General features: G+C 39.2%; 1 protein-coding gene across 5 annotated transcripts in view; it reads right to left on the bottom strand.

The window, feature by feature from the left end:
* Positions 1–21,812, bottom strand: part of sdk2b (sidekick cell adhesion molecule 2b) — a 487,898-nt gene that overhangs the window by 56,824 nt on the left and 409,262 nt on the right. For all 5 annotated transcript variants that reach the window (XM_012871718.3, XM_021321070.2, XM_021321069.2 and 2 more), the window contains 10 exons: positions 18,284–18,460; positions 17,300–17,436; positions 16,411–16,558; positions 14,248–14,388; positions 13,176–13,357; positions 12,204–12,319; positions 9,035–9,230; positions 8,575–8,673; positions 4,489–4,680; positions 732–853 (listed from right to left, as the gene is read on the bottom strand). In XM_012871718.3, coding sequence (XP_012727172.2) covers positions 732–853; positions 4,489–4,680; positions 8,575–8,673; positions 9,035–9,230; positions 12,204–12,319; positions 13,176–13,357; positions 14,248–14,388; positions 16,411–16,558; positions 17,300–17,436; positions 18,284–18,460 — 1,510 coding nt within the window. The remainder of the gene's footprint in view (positions 1–731; positions 854–4,488; positions 4,681–8,574; positions 8,674–9,034; positions 9,231–12,203; positions 12,320–13,175; positions 13,358–14,247; positions 14,389–16,410; positions 16,559–17,299; positions 17,437–18,283; positions 18,461–21,812) is intronic.

Below are 21,812 nucleotides of genomic sequence, written 5' to 3'. Positions count from 1 at the left end.
TGCAGCTTGTGCCATACTGAGCAGACAAGTTCTTATGGCTAGATTTGTGTAGACAAAAAGTAATTCTTACCATGGGCATCTTGTGACTGCTTCTCCAGTCCCAGTTTAGCTGAACTGACAACTTTTGGATGGTCTGGAGTTGTACCACACTCCTTTCATTTTCAGACGACAGGATATTTTGTCACAACCTAACCCTGCTTTAAGTACAAATTTATCCTTTGAGCTATGAGGCCTTTATAGAACAATCTCAACGTCAGTCTAGTTTATTTAACACATTTAAAACAGTATTGAGTGATGCTTAAGGCCAAGGTCTATTGAAAATTGAGTAAATGCAAATCTCTAAAAGTACTGGGGGGAATGATTCAAACTCAACTTGTATTAAAAGCCGAAGAAAAAGTTGTTCTTTGTTGAAATTTAAATATCTTTACTGACTGAGCGCTGTGTATTTGTAGGGGATGGTTGTTCCAAAGGAGGGGGTGGCAACTTCAAATTCCTGGTTGGCTTTGTTTTTTAGCCTATTTTTTTTATTATGCACTTCTTTGTGGTGGTCTATCACACTAATTCCAATAAAATAAACTCAGTTCTGTGGTTTTAACATGACAAAATGTAAAAAAAAAAAAAAAAGTCTGAGCGGTACAATTAGTTTAGCAAGGCACTTAACACATCCAGGGTTTTATGATTCTGAGGGTTTCCGGGATTATTCTTTAGTTGTGGTTCTAAGCTCAGCTCACCTGGGCTTCTACTAGCCAACGGGAAATGGATGTTTTGCCGTCATAGCCGGGTTTGAACTGCAGGTTGACAGAGCGTGGGCCAATGTTGGTTATCGCAATGTTGGTGGGAGGACCAGGAAGCTCTGTGAGGAAGCAGAGACATAAGATAACACAGAGGAAAAATGAAGTACTCTTAATACATTGCCTTTCACATAGTGTGGTTCTGGTTTACAAAATCCATCGACCACAGTGCCCTCTTGTGGCAGTACAAATACTGCACACACATGGATTTGTCAGCCATTTATCCTATTTTTATCCATTTTACACCTCCCAGATTCAGCTAAAACATTAAATGCAGATTAGATTCTGTGTTTTACACACACCGCACAGACAGAGAAAAAGCCATGAATGCCAATTAGACAGCAGACACCTAGGGATTTTAATCTGGAGGACCGGAACGGGAATTCCAATCTCTGGATCAACGTGAGGAAAATAAATAAGATGGTCATGGACTTCAGGAGACGAGATCACACCCACTCACCCCCTCTTCATTGGGGGAGAAGCTGTGGAGATGGTCCGCAGCATCAAGTACATCAACCGCAACATCGCCAGTGACTTCAAGTGGACCACAAACACCATCAGCAAAGTCAAAAATGGCCACCAAAGCATCTAACTCCTAAGGAGGCCAAGCCAGGCCGGCCCGGCTCCAGCAGTCCTCACGACTCTCTAAAGGTGAGTGGTGGAGGGCATACTGACCTCCTTCATTATCTCCCGGTATGGGAACTCCTCGGCTGTGGGATAGCGAAGAAAATAACCCGCATTTACACCAGCCAATGCCGGAGAAGAGTATCATAGGTGATTCCACCCAGTCAGCACAGGGATTGTTCAGCCTTCCCCCATCAGGGCCAAAACAACAAGGCTAAAGCACTTTCCAGAAGCCTTGAGTCTCATGAACACTACACCTGAGCTATGAGGGTGAAACAAATCTGGTGATTTAACCTTTGGGTGCATCCACTGCATTTCAATATATCCAAACTCAAACTCTTGTTTTCCTATTTTCATCCCTGATGGTTTTCCTCTAGGCAAATAAAAAATTTACAATACCGTACTGAAATTCCAACCCAGAATATGGCGTCCATGAATCCTAAGAAGACATTAATGTCAAACAGTGGCACACAGAAGTAGCCTGATATGAAAAAGATAATCACTCCCATTGGCACACTTTGCATTTTTTTTCCCCCCCAAGATTGCTCAAAGGTGAGTATATTTAGTCCTAATGAAATGCAGATTATGTGCCTTGTGGTAAAATTACCACTTCGAAAGTTATTTATATGACGAATTATCAAGGCTGCTTTCAGCTCAATCGTTATGGTACAGTTGCAGGCGCATAGGCGTTTTCTTTATGCGCATGCAATGGCAGTAATTGCCATTCTGGGGACTAAAACTGCTGCACCGAAGTCTGCTCTCAATATAACAGCCTGTCATTTCCCAGATTTCACAGATGTACAGCGTCTGAATGCAGCTCCAGTAATTGCCGTTGGCATTGTGTTCCTGTTTCAAGAGTTTGCAAATATGAAACCATTAAAGACTGTAATTGCCCCTAATGCTCCCATGAGAGCTAATATTTTGTGTGCCAGATGTGCATGCGCGGATGTGTATATCTAAATATATTTTCATTCAGATTTTTTTGGGGGTGGCAGGAATCAGGTTTCGCTGTCTCCGGTGCCAGGAAGAATGGAGCTCTTTCACCTGGTTCAGCGTGAGGCGGTAAATCTGCAACAACAGGGAGCCTTAGGAAAACCTTCCAAGCCGCTCATTGATTAAAACGAACAAGCCTGCAATTCTGGCCTGTGGATTAGTTTAGCTCGGCTGGGATTTATGATTGAGAATTGGACGAGCAAGAGCAAACTGCTCAGGAACAGAGAAATGGGCATAATGTGGGTTTAACATTACTCACAGCTTTGATTTTGCAATGTGATGTTTTTTCCTCCAACGACTTGCATTTATGACCGCCAAGTAAGTCACGTCCTCGTTTTTATACCAGGTCACTGTCAGCGTGGGTACACCTCAGAAGCATGTAAATGCAACTGTTTAACCGCCTGTAAAGGGCTCTCTCCAGATATTGAAAATTTAAGACGAATGATTCATTGGAGTCTGTCTTACAAACAGCCGATGAGAGGACGCTTTAAAGGCGAGTCAGTAAAATGTGCCATAAAGTTACTGTGGCACCACTGCAGTCGTATCACACCATAAACATAAAAGAAACAACGAAAAGACGAACATTTTTTTTATTTGTTTAATGCTCTTGAGTAATGAAGTGAATAGTTAAAGTAAGTGAATTTGTGCTGATGGGAACAGACTGAATCCTAGAATCATACAAACCTATGAGCCGGTTGTAGCTGGAAAAAACTCAACTTTACCCCAAGAGCTTTTATGTTAACCTATTCAGACGGGATACAGTCACGTATAGAAATAAGGACAGCTTCCACAGGACTTTAGCTGGAGAATGGCAGCCAGTTGCCGCAGAGAAATCGCCCTTTACTAACTGATCAGCAGCAAATGTGTTCACTGCTATAAAAAAACAAGTTTTCACAGTTTGCTGGTCAGGGACATACATGTGGGTGCCTATAGGCGGAAGGCACCAGCAACGACCTTAGGATACTTCCCATAAATCTGGGAAATGGTCGTGAGGTCATTTCCAAGATATTTGAAGTCTATTTTTCCATGGCGTGAAAGTATTTTCACAAACGGAAAACATTTAGGAGAGTCCCAGGAGGGTATGTGGCAGCAAATTCACCTAATGTTCAGAGAAATTGCAATCCAACCCATATATACATATATCATAGCTCCTTGTCAAAGAGCATGGTTTGCATGTTTAAATTTGAAATTTACAAAGAAAATTTTAAAAAGACAGAAAAAAACATGAAATGCTTAGAAATATTTTTAGGAGAAAGCCTTTTGGACTCTAGAAAAAAAAACATTGTAGAATGTCTTAGGGAGAGAACATTTAATCTCAATAAACAATACAATTACGTGAAAACCGAGAGGTTTAGTCACTGTTCAAATATATCAGTGTATACACATCATGTATGGTGCTGTAAGACTGATTATTTGGACCTAGACAACTTGCAGACACTCGCTTGTACAATCATGCATATTTAATTGTTTTTCCTCACATCATTCTGTATATTACCTGCTGTCTTTCTTCAATTTAACCTGAATATTGCATTATTATCTGAATATGCAGTACTGTTAATAATTGTGCACTATTTTCTTTTTTCTTATTCTGATAAGTTAAAGCCTAGTCAAGATCAAACCTCAAGCCAAATTGTTTCCATGACAACTCGAGACAGAAAATTCTGGTAAAGGTAGTTTTGAAAATAAATAAATCATTGTTTGGTCTTAGAGTTTCATGGTTGTAAGGTCATTTAAGGGAACTCTCTTTTCTTTTCCCAGTTTCTTTGAAGCTAGCTAGACCGCAATACTACAAAATTCAGATCACAGTAACAAAAGCTTGTTTGATTCCAACATTTTGATAGAGGTAACTTTTTCAATAAACCACAAGTTGTCCATTTCTGATCTAGTACCACACAGCTAATCCAGATACAGCGAATAAGGGTTTACAAATAATGGAAACCCAAAGTTATCAGAACATTGTAATATCACATTACAAGCTAATACTTGGGTCAAAACTTATACAGTGCTACTTTAAAGGACATAGCAATGTTGAAAATCAAAGTGTTAAAATGAGCATATATAATTTTTTTTGGTTACTGACCTGGTGGGACCCCAGAGGAGATAGTAGAGGAGGACAACAGGCCTTGGCCCTTGGAGGTCATTCCTGCCACTTCGATAGTGTACGTGGTGAGAGCGGTAAGGCCAGTGACCCTGTACTCCAGGGTGACATTTGGCAGGTAGTGGGTGACTCTGGTGTTTGTCCGGTTGAACTCCTCCCACGAGATGCGGTAACCTGACGTCGCAGCAGAGACGGGTTAAACAGAGCGAGATACCTCGCCGCGAAAAGTGCACAGTGGTTTCACAATAATGGCAACCCTCAGCTCGCTGCTGTGGGGAAAGCTAACAGAAATATTAAATTAACTTCATCAAAAATTGAATATAGCAAATTTAATCAGCAAGTGATTATACCTCCCCGCACTCACACATCCTCCGCACAGACTCGCACACACGCTCACCCTCTCAAAGTTAATGTAATTTGCTCCTTGGCCAGCAGCTCTTTTCATGTGATTGCATAAAGCATTAAAGCAGCCTTTCTTGCCAAATCAGTAATCTCACATGGCATGTCGGTGTTTGTCTCCTGGGACTATGCAGCGCATTATAATGTCCTGGAAAAACACTTAAAAATGTGCCGTAAATTCTCAAGATATGTAAATAATACTATAATTCTTTACTTGTAAAATAAAATAAACATGAATAAACATAACATTTGCACTATGAATACAGTGCCTGATAAAAGTATTACCATCCCACATTTTGTCATATTACAACAGCAAATTTCAAAATATGATATTAGGATTTCATGTCAACGCAGAGCAGTGCATCATGGTGATACTTGATGCACTGCAGAAACAATAGATGGTTTTCAAATTACTTTACAAAGAAAAGTCTGTGAAGTGAGGGACACCTTTGAATTTAGTCACTATTCTCTGTTGTGGACCTCTGCAGCTCCTCCAGAGTAACCATTGCCATATCTGCTTCTCAGATTAACGCTGCCCTTGTCCGGCCTGTCACTTCAGTAATTAAACATAAGTAGTTAAATTTAATACCTGCAGAATGTGCCAGTTTGTTATGTGATTCCTAAATTAATGGTCAGAATAATTGATAGAACACTCAATTACCAAATGTATTAGCTGCAGCCCTACTGATAATGTTTTACAACCCAGCTTTGGGAGAAATATTTCCACAGTAAGAAGCATCTAAGGTTTTCACAGAACAACTGTATCTATACTGAGACCACATTAAAAATAGATGAAATCTTAATAAAGTACCATGAGGTTTATGGTTGTAATGAGAAACAATGTAAGAAAGTTCAGTTAGTAGAAAAAAGATTTGAAATGTACAATTTGTATTGTTTATAATTCTACAAAAGAAATGCTACATAATACATATTCAAACTATAAACAGATGTTTCAACAACTACTCCCACACTGTTCAGCGTTGTCAAATAACTGTTGTTGCAGATTTTCAAAGCCACAGGTATAAATACATTTACAGGTAGAATTGGTAATTGTTTATGATCTTGAAAATAATCAGTTTAATCCTTCATTGCTGTCTAATTATAAGGTATGGGTTGTAAATTCCTGCATGGTGGCCATTAAGTTCTGATTTTAGACACCTGGAAGTTCCAGAGAGGAAACTATTTGAAGGTTCTGAATTTGTACGGTTTAATCATTGCTACAAAGTAGATCAGAACATAGCTATTATTACCATGTATTAAGAAAAAAAAATCTAAAAACAGAGATTTTAAAAATAGTTCTGCTTAGTTTGCGATTTTGTAAACAGATGATTTTCAATAAATTGTTTTGCACAAAATAAACTATGGGCTCCTTTACTGTACTGAAGCACAGTCAACAAAATAACTTGACAAATTTTCTTTAAAATTACACTAACAGGTTTTAACTTTAAACATTTCATAGGCATTTATGCAAGGCCATTAATGTCACTGACTATCATAGAGCTAGGCAGGATTTTGTACATGGTATCTATGCACAGATTTTACCTGCTTATAACAACACACAAGCTGCGAAGTCACACATTCTTTCACAGAATTGAGTGTCATCCGATTAATTTGTGTCCTAGTTGCAAGAAACCCAGAGGGATTCACTAATTATGTTTGTTGAATAGGCTAACAGTGCGGAATTTATCTGAATTTTGTACAATCAAACACTATAGCAACATATTAGAACATACGCGTTGAGCGTTTGTGGGTCAGTGGGAAGGGCAGTCGACGATGATTCGGTCCTAGCTGCCTCCTGCCGGCTAGTTACGTTTACACGCGCAAAATTTCCCGATCAAATTGAATTGTATTTGGATAAAAGAACAAAACATAATCGTATTGTACTGTTTATATGGGCACATCATGACATGCGTTTATACGCACCTGGCTTTATTCAGAATAGAACAACTCTGACATGCAGTTATCAAATCTCCCTACGAAAAACCCTGAAAAAGAAGTATTTCCGTCTTTGCTGAGCAACAAAAAATAGCAAACAAAGCAGTGGTGCACGAGTTTGTTTGTCTTCTGAGCGCCCAGGCTGGACTTGCACCAGGTTCTACCTGGTTCTACCTGGTGCAAGCTAAAATGTTACTAAATAACAACAATAATAATTTTAAACTCTTTTAATGTTTCTATTAAAAAAAATTGTATCGGGAGAGCAAACAGTTTTGCCTTCTGACAAATTTCTCCTACTCAAACCAGAAATACGTCACGTTGATGTGGGGCAGACATGCGCACTCAGGTCAGTTTGCCATATTGCGAATAACTTGATCCTGACAAGCGTTTACATGTGTGCTGATCGTATTGTCAGTCGACATAAACCACCCCTCTGATTACAATTTCATTCCCATTGAGCTTAATTCAATCACAATGTTCTGATTGGCTCGTTTACGTGACACATTTCTATTTCGATTGGCCCTGTATTCGGATTACTTTTGACCATGTAAATGTAGCTAATGTGCCGCAGGGTAAGTCAACGAACCAATAAGCCTTCTAATCTGCGTATCTGTGAAGGAATTTGTGTGCGTTTGTGAGTGTGAATCAGTGTAAAGTGCTTCAAGTGATCAGTATTACTAGAGGAGCGCTATATAAATTCAGTGCATTTATAAGTACACAGATTTGGTCTCTTTGTAACTTATTAAATGTAATACATACCTTCAGAAGGGTGAATAGACAGTTTTTTAAAAGAAACTACAGCTTCCACTAAGTTTTATTCCCACGGCAGCTACATTGGACTTTTAAAGTTTGTGTTGGTCAGGAATACTGAGGATCTCCAAGTGAAAACTCTGACTCTGTTTTAGTGGACTTTAGGGTTCTGGTGGCTCCTTCATACTCAGATCCACTTGATTTCAACCATTCCATGTAAATTTAGAAAAGCCAATGGACAAAAATGTTATTACAAAGTCATGTTTGTGGTCTAATAAAGTATTAATAATGCATTGGAAATCTGTACAGTAGAACTATTCCAGCTAATTAGGAATTATTCACCATTCCTACATGGCAAGGCAAGGCAAGGCAAGGCAAATTTATTTATATAGCACAATTCAGTACAAAGACAATGCAAAGTGCTTTACATGATTAAAATATAGCAAAATAAAACATACTTACATACATACTTTGACAACTTTATCTGTGACCCCCTGAAAGTAAGTCCTTTTAGTGGCTGTGATGCCTCATAAATTATTCTATCAACTCAGAGGGGGGAACTTTACAAGGAGTGGTCCTTCAAAAAGTGCTTCATATTTTCCAGACTTCTTTGTGATAGTCATACTTACTGCAGCTCGCCTTTTCGCGGCAGATTTACTGTGACTGAGTAGAGAAGACGAGGACCCTTTCTGTTTTGCAGAAAATGTTTTGAAATATATTTTCCAACATTTGTCTCAGAGCAGTAAAGCTACGTTTTCAGTCTAGGCAAGGCAGTAGTAGGCGTATAGCTCAAATAGAATAAACAACAAATATTACTGTAGCTCCCATGTGCTTAAGCACAATAAATGAGGTCAAGCCGCCTCAGTTCCATCTCAGGGCTGGCTCTTGTTATTGGCCCCATTCAACAAAGCTCTGACAGATATCATAAAATAGTCATCCCCCCCGCTTTTCTGCTCCAATTCAAGTAAAAACTGGGGAGGTTACCTGTCAGAACTCCATTCTTCTCACTAGGCTCACTCCAGCTGACTTTGAGAGAGGTATCCAGGATCTCGGTAAAACTCAGGTGACCTACAGCACCGGGGGCTTGATGGGAGAAATAAAAATAATGAGCACTGCCAATGGGCAAATAGTTCCATCAGCAAATAATCTATTCCACCATTTACTTTTGAACATTACAGCATTTGGATTTTAAGGATAACTCTGCAAAAATCAAAGTAAGCAACAGCAAGCAGATGCTTTCTTAAAGTTTAGCTATTTAAGAGCCATGTCCCAATTATGAAGATTCTGGATGGATGCGGAAAACACTTATTCATTAGCATCTCTACAACTTGCTTCTGCATGAATAATAGATCTTGCCCAAAGGATGTTGTTGCTGCCTGCGAGACGCCTGATTCCTTTTGCCAGCGCGGCAGAGTGAGATGAGCGTGGAAGAGAAGTTACTCACTGTCCTCGTGAGTCTTCAGAGCCTTAGGTGGGCTGCGGGGGCCGTCTCCAGGTGTAGTGAAGCACAGCACCGAGGTGAAATACTCGGTGAACTTCTTCAGACCGGTCACGTATCCCACGTGGACGCTGTCCTGGAAGTTGGGTCGTACTGTTACCATAGAAACGTCTTCTTCTTTGCCAGGTTCCCAGGCCAGCAACTATAGAAACAAGACGAGGGACGATGGACAAGAAAATGACTCTCACACCTAAAGACTCCGAGGATCACTTGGTTTGGGATATTTTTAGAAAAATGCCCCAATGAGGGTTTGATTGGAGGAGAAGATAGAAATAGCTGAAAGGCTGTACCTAGAGTTTGCTCATGAGAGATGTGACGTCATGTCTCCATCAATGATTGCTCTATGCACTACATGCACAAATGGGAATAGGATTAACCAATAAATTACTTTAATAAAGAAACCAGTGGTTAATCGTTAGGGCCAACTTCCAGTTTTTAAGCTAAGGAAATTTTTACTAAAGGAAAGAAATTAAGGGGCCTAAATCCTTGTTCTTCTATCACTCAAAACTGTATTCCCTTGTGCCTTCTTAATTATCCCCCCCGTAAATCTTAAGTTAACCTTTAAAGCCTGATACAGGAAAAAAAAAAAATCAAATTTGGTTTTAAATCTAACTGTCATAACAGATAAACAAAAGAAACTAATTGTTTTTGAAACATCACTTAGTTTCCGTATCATAATTGATGTGTTACAGTTTTAAAATCCTGAGAATAACAATAAACAAAAAAACTTTTTTTTTCAATGTTTTTATAGTGTTTTATGAAGAATGTGTAAAACATTCTTATCAACTTTTTTCCAAGCAGGTTTTGAGGGAAAGGTGTATTGTGCGGAAAGAATATATATCTACACAATTCTTGCATCTACACTCATACATCTGACATTAAGGGGTTTGCAGCTTTTTTATCGCTAGGTGCTCCATTTTTTTTATTTCCTACAGATCATAATAATACTTAAGGAGTGCCATCAAACCACTACGAACACAAAAGAATAGATAGGCTGTGTCTACTCTACCACAGATATTTTGCAAAATGGAGACATTTTCCACTGTGTCTGTATCTCCCATCAACATCCAAACTGAGTTCTTGCAGAGAAAAATATAATTTACCTTTGGATTTCGAATCAACATGCGGCAATTCTGATGCTCTGCCAGTAGTTAAATTTTTTTATCAACTTTAAGTATATCAAAATCTGAAAGAAGCTTGTGCGAATATCTAAAGCAGTTCCTTTGTATCCCCTGTTTTCTTTGACATTGTTGACTGTTTTCTTCCAGTCAAATATCTTATTGAGCTTACATTTAAAGTTTCATGGAAACGGCAAGTAAAACCAGATAGACGTGAAATGACCCAGAAAATCCAACCTCTCTGTTGTAGTTTCTAGCACAGAAAGCCACAAGAGGGAACGCGCAAAATGGGCCTCGTTGTTATTTTTTCAATAATTTCCAGCTATGGAGTCAACAACACCACAAATAGAGATTTTAGAAATACCCCCTTCGAAAAGCAAAGACTTACAGAACAATGCCTGCTTATGCTCACATCCAAAGACAACTTAGATTGACCAGTTAGCCTAACCAGTATTGTTTTTCTGTATTGTAGTGGGAAGTTGGACCCATGCATGCAGAGAAAAACATATAAACAACACATAGTATGGCCCGGGTGGGCACCGTCAAGCTGTAAAGCTCTTCAATTTAGTTTTTTTAATTTATAAGATTCATTATTTGCAACAAATTACTGATAGAAAAAGTTTAAATTGAGGCTATGAAGCCATTCTACCTGCCTAGATGTCAAAACCAACTCAAATACCAGTAAATTAAAACTTCAATATAAAATAATGGAACAAAAACAATCAAATTATCTCAACCCTTCATTAAACAATGTGTGCAACACAAAATCATCCATTTTACCAAAACAAAATTCTTATATTTTCATTTTTTTTAAAAGACAGTTAACTAAAACATGCTCACAGCTGAACAAGAAATAATTTCCCCTTGAAATGTTATAAGTTTAGGAATCTACTAAGTCATAAAATGTTGGGCTAGTTTATAACTATCTAATTGTTTTGAAATTCCAATAGTTCTCTTTTTCATCTTGCTAATTTGTGCGCTGGTTTCCCCAGAGCTCCGAACAGCATCTGATGTACGGAACCAAAAGGCAGGACAAAGCAACCTTTTATTTCAAATCTGTCATTTTTTTTTTTTTTTTGTGTAACATTGCACTGCTTCTAGAGATTTTAGATTTGACGTTTATAATATGTGGCTTCCAACTGAATTTATAATTCATAACCACAACAAAATTTATCACTACTTTGAATTGCTAAATGGTTTGAGGATTATTATTAAATATCATGCACTTGAAATGAGTGATAACTTAGGAAAACTGCCCTATTTCATGACATCCCTCTCCACTGTATGTAGAAGGTGATCCAGCGATTTTCTAAAACTGTACAAATTAGTGGCATTAATGGGATAGATAATATAGGACAAATGATGCAAAATGTAAACATCCTACGAGGGAGCTCAAGCAAGTCAGATGGCTAACTAGATAACTAGTTGGACATGGGGTTGTCCCTCTAATACATACTCTCTCCAGTTTATGCAGAAATAAGTTGTTTAAGTCAATCAATACAGCCACAGTATATTCTTTATTATAATTTTTATTAACTAATTATTACTTGAAAGATTAATTTTTTCAAGAATTCCATTTTATTTATCATTGTCTCTTGTTTTTTCTATCCAGACCTGAAAATCAACTCCATTAAATCCCATAATTTTTCACATTTTTCAACTCCGCAGGAACTCGAAAAGAAATAAAATAAATGCAAGCGACTGCAAACAAAAAAAACATTCAATCAGTTCCGTACACTTCAAGACGTGCACAAAAGGAACCGAGACGGAAAAGGAGACACAAGACACAGAGCGATGCAGCTAAAGATAAAGAGAATAACCTTCGACTGGCAAATGGGAAAACACAGCCCATTGTTCTCATTGGCGCAGAACATCGTTTGCCTTCTGGCTTTTCTTTTCCGCCTCTTCCTACATGTAATAGAACATGTTCTGCACTGACAGCTCTGTCAATGGGATGTGATGGCTTGTTGTGAAGACACTGTGGGGGACCCACTGACCTTGTAGCCCTGGTTGATCCCGTTGATAAACTGAGGGTTCGGAGCGGTCCAGGTAAAACGGATGGCTGTTGAGTTGACCGCCTCGACCTGCACCTTTCCTGGAGCGATAGTCGGGACTGGGATGGATGATGGAGGGAAAGGGGTAGAATAAAAAAAAAAAAAAGAAAACCGGGAAGGGAAAAAAATAAAGGAAGAAGAGAATAGAGAAGAAGTGAAAAGGTTGAAAACAAGGGTGTTAGTGTGCCTCCCAGCCGATGGATCACAGTCTGCGTGCATCTGTTTTGCTGCCAGTATTGATCGCTGCTGCACAGGTCAGGACAGATACTGCCATCATTCTCCATCTGACACTTACACCTAATACCAGAGCTCTTAGTGGAACTGCTTTAGCTTCATAGGGATTTTTAGGGGCATGTCACCTCTAAGTGTTGCCCTAACAAATGAGGCGTACTTTAAAAGAAAGGCAGCCCGGTTCAACCAGAAAAAAGATAAAACCTAATAAAACTGTTAGACATGAGCGATCCAAACTCTGTCCTTTGTAGCTTAATCTGAATAAATCAGAATTTCATGGGAAATTTGTTTTAGTAATTCAATAGAATATTACATGAGCCTACTTACAAACCCTTTTGTTAGACAGATATTATGTTACCGAGCCAAAGCCACCTTCCACAACTAAAGTAAGACACAGAAGGCCAATAGTTAAGCTGGTTTGATTGCTGTATTCAAGTATGTTCATGGAAAGTTGAGTGGACAGAAAATGTGCGGTAGAAAAACATGCGCGACTAAGCTTTACGGAAATGCTGACTGAATTTTCCCTGCCAACCCAGCTGAAAGGACCATTGTGTGGTTTGGTGACCTTGGAATCACTGCACTTAATTGGTTATCAAATGTTCCAATTTCTTGAGATGCAGCTGAAGAGAGCTTTAAGGTATCATTTATTTTAATATAACATCTAATTTGTGATCAGTCCCTTACCGCCTTGGAGAGTCCACTCTGTGACTTTATGGCTGAAGGTGCCCAAGCCCGCCCCGTTGTAGGCAGCCACCTCGATCTCATAGTTTGTCCAGATGATGAGGTCTTCTAGCAGCAGGGTGGTCACATCTGGACTGGAGATGTTCTTGAGCTGGTAGTCCACAGGGAGCCCAGTGAGACGGTAGCTGAAACACACATTTGGGATGAAGACTTACAGGTGCCTCTCAGTAAATCAGAATATCACCAAAAAGGTTAATTTATTCTACCAATTCAATTCATGAAGTGAATTCAATTATGCTTAAAATAATATACATTTTCTGAGACATTTAATTTTTGATTTCCAATAGCTCTAAGCCATAATCATTGGCATCAACATAATCAAACGCTTTAACTTTATTACTCTTTGGGTCAAGAATTTACATATATGAATTTCACTTTTTGAATGAATTCACTGAAATAAATCCCCTTTACTATAACCTTCTAATTCATTGAGGTCCAATTGTTTTACAGACAAAGTTTTCACATTGCTCTCTACTAAGATGTCCCAGTGACAAGGACGTCACACAGCATTCTGCTGCAGTACATCTGCGTGCCTTCTAGAGGGGGACAGAGGACCAGCCAAGCCGGCACTTTAAATCCCACAGACAGCTTTGACTTTGTCTGGAAAATACCTGCGGTTTCATTTGGATGTAATGAATAAAACGTCTGACAGAAACCCGAGCTAATTATAAGTTTAGAGGATTTACAGTCACTTTGGCTCATTGCATACTCTGCCTATTAGAGTCACAATGTTTGCCCACGTCAGCCCAGTAATTAAAGGTTGGTTGTGCACTGGAGAAAATGTTTGTAAAGTGGCTCTCTTAACAAAAACTGATGTGTTATTAAGTAAAGAGTGATCTCATACTGTGATGTGCTGTACATACACGTTTTAGCTAAATCTAAGTATTCAGAGCAGTTTCGTCAGACTCATATTTGACTGCATTACTTTCCACAAGTGAGAAACCAAAACAAAGCAAGGCATAGGTATTTTTTTTGTGTGTGTGTGTGTGTGGGGGGGGGGGGGGGGTGATCTTACCGGACGATATAGCCCCGTAGGATGCCGTTCTGGTGGCTTTCGGAGGGAGGCTGCCACTGGATCATGATGGACTGGTTGGTCCTGCCACTGGCAATTACGTTCTGAGGAGGGGCACTGGGAGGCTCCTCTGGGAGAGACACGCTGCAGATCACATTCACACGTAAAACAAAGTAAAGAGAAGAGGGAAGACCGTCACCATACAAAAAAATATCCTTTATCTTATTTCAAAGTCGAAAAAAGAAATATCACTTTAACAAATCAGACTATCATTCATGTAAACTCCTTTTCAACGGGGGCTTGCTGTTGAATCCTTTTATTTGTAATGAGATCATAAAGTATATAAAGAAGCACAATGGGCATTAAAAAAAAAAAAAACTCATATCTTTTCCCTCACAGAAAGTCCACTGTGCCTGGGGAGAAGATGGACGTAAGAGAAAGGAGTGAGATAATTGGAAGCCACCAATTGGAGACATGGGGAGCTCTGTGCTGGCCCCATCGTAACTCGTGGGAATGGACCCTCCATGGGATTCCACTGGGTGGGGAGTTGGCAGCGTGACACGGCATGGCTGGCTGGTGGAGCGAGGCCGGCAGAGGGGTGAGAAATAACTGGTTATGTGAAGCCGCAGAGAGGACCAACTTGATGTCACCTTAGACCTAAATCACTTTTTGACTGTTAGAGAGAGGCTGATTTGGAAGTGGTGAATGTTCTGTATGCCACAGCGTAGGCAAAACGTTGCATCTGAACAGAAAAGCTGCTACAGAATGAAGAACCTTGTCATAATCCCAGACACAACGCCTTCCACAGCTATTGCCTCCCTTGGCAACGACGTGTAAAAAGCCTTAACATTATTTCACCTTTAAATGTTATAGGCATTTTCACACAAGGAAAGATCCTTTCATCTGTTATATTTTAAGTGGCATACATTCATATTCTTTATACATACATATATATATATATATATATATATATATATATATATATATATATATATATATATATATGGGGTTTGCGAGGGAGGGGAAGAAATGCAGTACTGGACCTCAGGCTGGAATCGAAGTTGGTGCCGGTGTTATTCTTGCATATTTTTACGTTAATCGGTTTTCTGTGGTCAATATGCTAAACCTGCTAAATAGAGGTCGGGACATGTGATAAGGGTAGAGGGAAAAAATGGGATAATCGTACTGGTCATTGATACTGTTGTTGCAATATTCAGCAGTAGTTTTGAAATGACATGCTGTTCAGCCATCCATCCTTCTTTGCCGGTCCATCCATCCATCTCTCATGCATATACTGGTTTTTGCAGTTCCCATATACAAAGTATTACCACTACTGAAGTCATCAAAAGTTAAATCTCATTACTTCATTAGTGGAGCTCAGCTTTGAGATAGAAGTTCTAAAACAAAGAATGACCGCTGGAGTAATCTAACTCCATCATGGGACAAACATATATATATATATATATATATATATATATATATATATATATATAAACATCTTGTGCATAGGCTAGTGAGCTCAATATGCATACAAAAGTGAAGGACGAGTGTTTAGAGTTCATTTGCAAATTTCACTCTAGAGAAAAGTTATTCATTCCTGCATTATGCTTTATTTTGCATCAAGGTAAAGCAAAAGACAATTTTGTTTTTCAATGTTAGTTTTAAAAAATAACCTTTTAGTTTTAGATTTAACCTTTTTGTTTGACAAATAGCCAGTGGAATGCTAATAAGGTCAAACTTTTTTTTTCTGGAAATTTTCTCTACTAGTTTTTTTATTTTTATTTAGGGTTGTTTCAATCCTCCTCATTAATAAAGTTAGTTTGCTTTTGTGTTGCTTTTGTTGTGTATCTGTTAAATCGAAGAAAATTAATTAAATACATAAAAAATTGAAACGTGCTGACACCCCAACCTCAAAAGAGAAGCACATGCCAAATGTTGATTTAAAAGGTGTGGCGACATTGTTACTTGCCACAGATCCAGGGATTACAGAAACGTTTGAAGAATGCCTACACTTTTTACATGTATTTAATAAAAATATATTGTGCATAAAAGTACAGCTTCAAGATTAAGAATGAAAAAGACAGGATGTTTAACAATTTGTTCAACATTTATCCAAATAAAAGGGGAACAATGATGAGCAGATATGAAAGTCTGTCCTTCACTCACCGGTCGGTCTCCTTACTGAACTGCCCCTTCCCGACATCATTAACGGCACAGAGGCGGAACTGATAGGAGCGGGCCGGGATCAAGCCGTTCACCGTCACCGCTGTGGCCTCTGGTTCGATATTGGCCAGCAGGATGGCCCAGGGAGCGTCTAGAACGGAGAAAATGAAAAACAGAATCCACATGACGGCACACAAACACAAGCAGACGCTCGGATTCGCTGTTCGAATCAGCAGAAACATTGGCAGTAATTTCAAATTCAATAAGTAATCGTGTCGCATCAAGAAGAAATGAATAAAACTTGAATAATAAATGTACCAATATCTGTCAGTTGCATTTTTATAGGGTTTTCATGTGAGGCAACAAGTGTAGCGCTGGCGAATTCATCGTCATTGATCAGTGTTTCTTAATGTGGGAAGTGTTTTTGCTACTGATTAAATGCACTTAAATAAAAAGATGGATTTTAAAAAACATTTCTAAGTGAGATTTGGCTACTGCAATAACAGATTCATTTGTAGGGCTTTTGACAGTTTTACCAGGGCTTCCCATATCAACTGTACTTCAGTATTAGAGGCATCTAGCATAATGCTAGTTACAGTAATTGACTTTGCTTGTTAAATTCCATTTGATCCGGCGACAGATTTGTTGCGACTCTGCTTTGCATTCAAACTTTGAGGGAAAAACACCAAAGCAGTGTCAGTGCAAGGAAATAAAAAAAACCAGACGCAACTGCTGCAGATTTTCCATCTTTTCAAGTCTGCATCAACGATCCCATGAGTTCAAGCCCCCAACCCCCCCAAAACCAAAGTCAGAATAAATAATTTAGAGGTAAACTGACAGAAGACGAAGTGAACTTTGAGAAGAGTACAGCACTGGACTGGAAGAGACTTACTGTTCTCAGAAACCTCCAGGATGTAACGTATGAGAGGACTGTTCCCATCAAAAGGCCTGGCCCAGGCCAGGTCAATGGCTCTTTTTTCAGACTTGCTCAGCACTGCTGTGGGGTTCTCCGGGGCGTGGGGGAGCTGCCTTCACGGGGGGGAAGAGATCACACGACAACTTTGATAAACTAAAGAAATCGGTCTATCAGAGCAGTTTGCTTTGTTGCTGTCATCTCCTGCAGAAGCCGGAAGAGAGAGCGTCAAAATCTTTTTTTTCAACAGAGACGTCAGTTCAGAAAGGTGATGAGATGTGACTTGACAAGACGGCGAAGACGATCCCTTGCCAAGACGGACACGCAGGCAAACAAAACGAGATGGATATTACCGGAGGACGGGGGTGGGAAAATTGAATCAAAGGTATTAGGAGACCGATAGGAGGAAAATGCACAGACAAAGACGTGAATAAATGAGGCTAAAGCCGAGGATCATTAATTCATTTAGGCACAAATTCGGATAAGCGCAGACAGATTGATATATAAACCTTAAAATGGCGAAGGAATAATAACTCAGACTAAAGGAAGTAAGCCAACGAGGGAGACAGTAGAGGGATGAAGGCTGAAACAGTGGCATTCATATTCAATTTAACCTTACTGGAGTGAATCACCAGTGAAATCATGGGGAATGATAAGACTTTTTTTTGGAAAAAAAAAAAAAGTACAGAGGTGGATGTCTAAGGAAATGGGGAGGGGGAAAAAAAAGAGGTGGGAGAAGGGGTCACCAGGGGCTGGAAGAGTGTCAGGTGAGAATGAGGACAAGAGAAGTGTGGAAGAGAAGGCGTCATTTAAGTGGAAATGAGTCAGAGGTGTCGATAAGAACAGGCAGGAGAGCGGGCTGCTGAGGACATGTTCCTTTCTGCTACGTCACATCAAAGAATTTTGGAGACAAGAGTGTAAGGAGAAAAAGATAAGGAGAGGAGAGAGGATGGAGAGGTTTACCTAACACGGAGGTGAGCACTGCGGGAGTCATTGCCTCCAACCGAGGTGACTCGGCACGTGTACGTGCCGATGTCACCCGACCAGGTCTGGGAAATGTGCAGGGTGCCGTCGGCGTCCAGGTGCATGCGGGGGATGGACTGCACATTGATCGCGGAGCCGTCTTTTTCCCAGACATGCCTGGAAAACAGACTCTGGGATGTTACACCGCCATCCTCAGTTGGAAACACTCAAGCAGCATTAACCCAAACTACATTAGTTCCATTAATACAAGAGATGCACTGATCAGGCTATCATTGATTCCCATCTTCTACTCACTATACACACACACACACACACACACACACACACACACACACACACACACACACACACACACACACACACACGCACGCACACACGGTCATCTTTGTTTTATTCTGTTTTAGTTGAACCCCAACATTCAACGAGCGTCCACTATAAAAAAGACAAAAATGTGATACAGCTTCTTTGCTAGCAGCCAAAGTGTTGAACCCAACAGAAAATTAAAAAAATAATTGATATTAATCTGATGAATACAGCAAAATGTGTCCCTGACCTTTATCCACCATAGAAAGACATTCAAAGAACATGTTTTTTTTTTCATAATTTGACTAGTCAGAGCTAAAGAAGGGACAACTTTCTTGTTACAATACATTATTACTAAGCAGCAGTATTTTCAAGAAACTAATTCTGAGGATGAAAACAATCTACAAGAGAAAGAAATATCTATTCTTTCCTTGCTAAAGTCTAAATTCATTTAATTTTACACAACTAACCACAGAACGTCTTAGTCAGAATACCTTTACCTGCATTAATTCTGCGCAAAACCGGTTGTTTTAAAAACGTGCAATGAAATCTCTTGAATGGTGAACAGAAAATTGAAAAATAACCATTTGAACCATGGCAACTAAAATGGGTTTATTTATTTTCTTCATATGAATAAGCCCCCTATCTGGAGTCGGTGCATTAAGTCATTGTAAGATGACTTCAGGTTAATCTCATAGCAAAAAGTAGATGGCAACAGCTTAATATATTTTTTGTTTGTCTGTTTTTCCAAGAGAAATAAGCTCAAGTCAACCTATTTTATTGCTGTGACTAAAATACATGTAGCGTCTGATGTGCTTTTAGGAATCCTATACACTTTTGAAGTTAAAATCCAACCATTCCTTCACTTTAGCTTCTGCATTCCTCCAAAATGTTTTGTGTCATTTTTGGAGCCTAAGAAGAAATGTTTGCTTTCAATATTTTCACAGCTGTTTTTGTCTTTTCTGCGTGCTCCGAACAACATGAATATCTCCAAAATGTTACCGTACAGCTGCACGAGCATCCGTGCTTCTGTACTAAGCTCTCCTTCAGCAACTCAGAGACCAAAACCCAAAAGGCTACGATGGTGAACCCAAAGCAATGATGAGATTGACAAACAAAGTAAAAAAAAAAAAAAAAGAATAAAGAAAAAACACTTTTGCTCAGATCTATTCATTTTTTAAAGTTAATATTTGTATGCAAATAGGAGAAACATAGTTTATAATAAAATACATGTACAAATTTCAGCCTCAGTCAATTTTACATCAAACTCTGATGCACAAATTCAAACATTTACTATAAACATGCAGAGCACCCTTTCCAGGGGAGAACAATACTTTTTGGCCTGGATGCATTACAATGTTAAATCTGAGACAGCTCAAGTAATTTTTAGTACAAGAGACTTATTTTTGCTTCACTCTTCTCTACAACTATATTTCACCTGTTATTCCAATAGAAAATAGAATAAAGCCCCAAAAGACAAGGCTACTATTCTCTTTTTTTTCTTTTGACTCACAAACCCTAGAAAAAACTAGAAACTAGAAAACTAGAAAAACTAGAAAATGTTTGTTTTTTTAGACTTTGACCATATTAAAAATCCATAATTTTTAAAGGAGGAATGGTATCTACAGCCCTCTGCACAAAATCTTTGAAATAAAGTGTGTATTATTGTGGCAGCACTGTCTCACACTGAGAAATTTGGTTAAAAAAACAGCCTTTGACTGCACTGAGTAAACAGATTTACTCAGTGGGGGAAATATAAGTATATGTTTTATATGAAACTAGTGTACCATGATTAGTGGCCCAACTGTTTTTAATACTTTGTACAACTCCTTCTGTAACTTGGACAACACATTGTTCTTCTGTAATGTTTTAAAGAGCTGCAGCAAACAGACAGAGAGGGACATTTGACCGTTTTTGCACAGTTTTTCCCCTCTGGGTCATGCACAGTCCTCTCTTAAAGGTACATTTACACCAAACGCGAACAAGGCGAATGGAACAAATGACTTACATGTTATCCCTATGTAAAAGCACGTTCAGGAACAAATTAACAGTCCGCGATGTGAACTACGCATTTTGAGCTGAACGAACGGGGTGAATTGGCCAAACAGAGCGAAGCGAAACTGCAAAAAGCGCTGTGGAAACGTGTAGAGAACAAAGAGAAACTTCACTCAAGTTCAACAATCTGAACATTTCTGTCAATTCGTATTGCATTAAGGAATCTCCTCGTCCATTATTTCAGCACAAAAATGTTTTTATATGTTACATATTTAGACAGTACAATTAGGCTATATTGCTGTGGTGCAATGATGGGTTTACTGACTGAAGACGTCTGGAGTTTGTGTCACGAACCGACCCCCCCGGCGCAGGGGCAGCAGGTCCCCATACTGGGTCCTGGACAGACGGAAGTACCGTGACTCGCTCGGCAAAATCCATCTCCGCCACGGTGAGTTGAACAGACGAGAGGAACCTGCAAGCGGATAGAGCTTCCTCCTATTTAATGACGCGGGGGGAACGTTGGCTGCACTGACAGTGCAAATTGTTTGCAAGTGAAGTTGTAAAGTGTCCACCGGCAGCTGATCAAAGTGAAAAGTTTGCCTTGTCCACGTTCTGTGTGAACGTACCTTTAGGCCCTCTTCTCTTCGCTCAGTCCGTGGGTACTTTAAAGGTTTTACGTCTTAGGTACTGAGATGACCGTGATGGAAGATTAATGGTATCAGCAGAACAGTGATGCTGACACATGTCCGGTTCTCTGGCAAAAGCCAGAAATGTCCTATTTTTTAAAAGAGGTCATTATCCTGTGCACTCTAATTAAGGTCTCAATGCTCTTGGAAGGGAAACAAGACCACAGGTTCTCCGTCAAAGTTAACAACAGACGTTTTTTTTTTTTCTGTTCATCCTTTATATTTTCGTTCAACATCAAATCCAACCAGAGATGTTGCTGGTAAAAGCATCATTCTTTGCCGTATCTGACCAAAGAACATGTCTTCAGATAGAGACCCAGCATTGTCCGGCAAATTCACAGTCACATTTACGTCTGTGAAGGTACGGCTTGATCTTTATTGCACAAGTTTTAATTACTGCTTAGGCTGTGGATATGACCAAGTCTAGGCATGGAAATGAAGGTTCATTTTTTTTTTTTTTTTCGAAATGTTATCATTGTGAGATTACACTACTCCAACAAAAGATTAATTAAATTTAAGACTGG

This window comes from Fundulus heteroclitus, chromosome 10 (assembly GCF_011125445.2).
Source record: "Fundulus heteroclitus isolate FHET01 chromosome 10, MU-UCD_Fhet_4.1, whole genome shotgun sequence".
Lineage (NCBI taxonomy): Eukaryota > Metazoa > Chordata > Actinopteri > Cyprinodontiformes > Fundulidae > Fundulus > Fundulus heteroclitus.
This window is presented reverse-complemented; position numbering and strand designations above follow the sequence as displayed.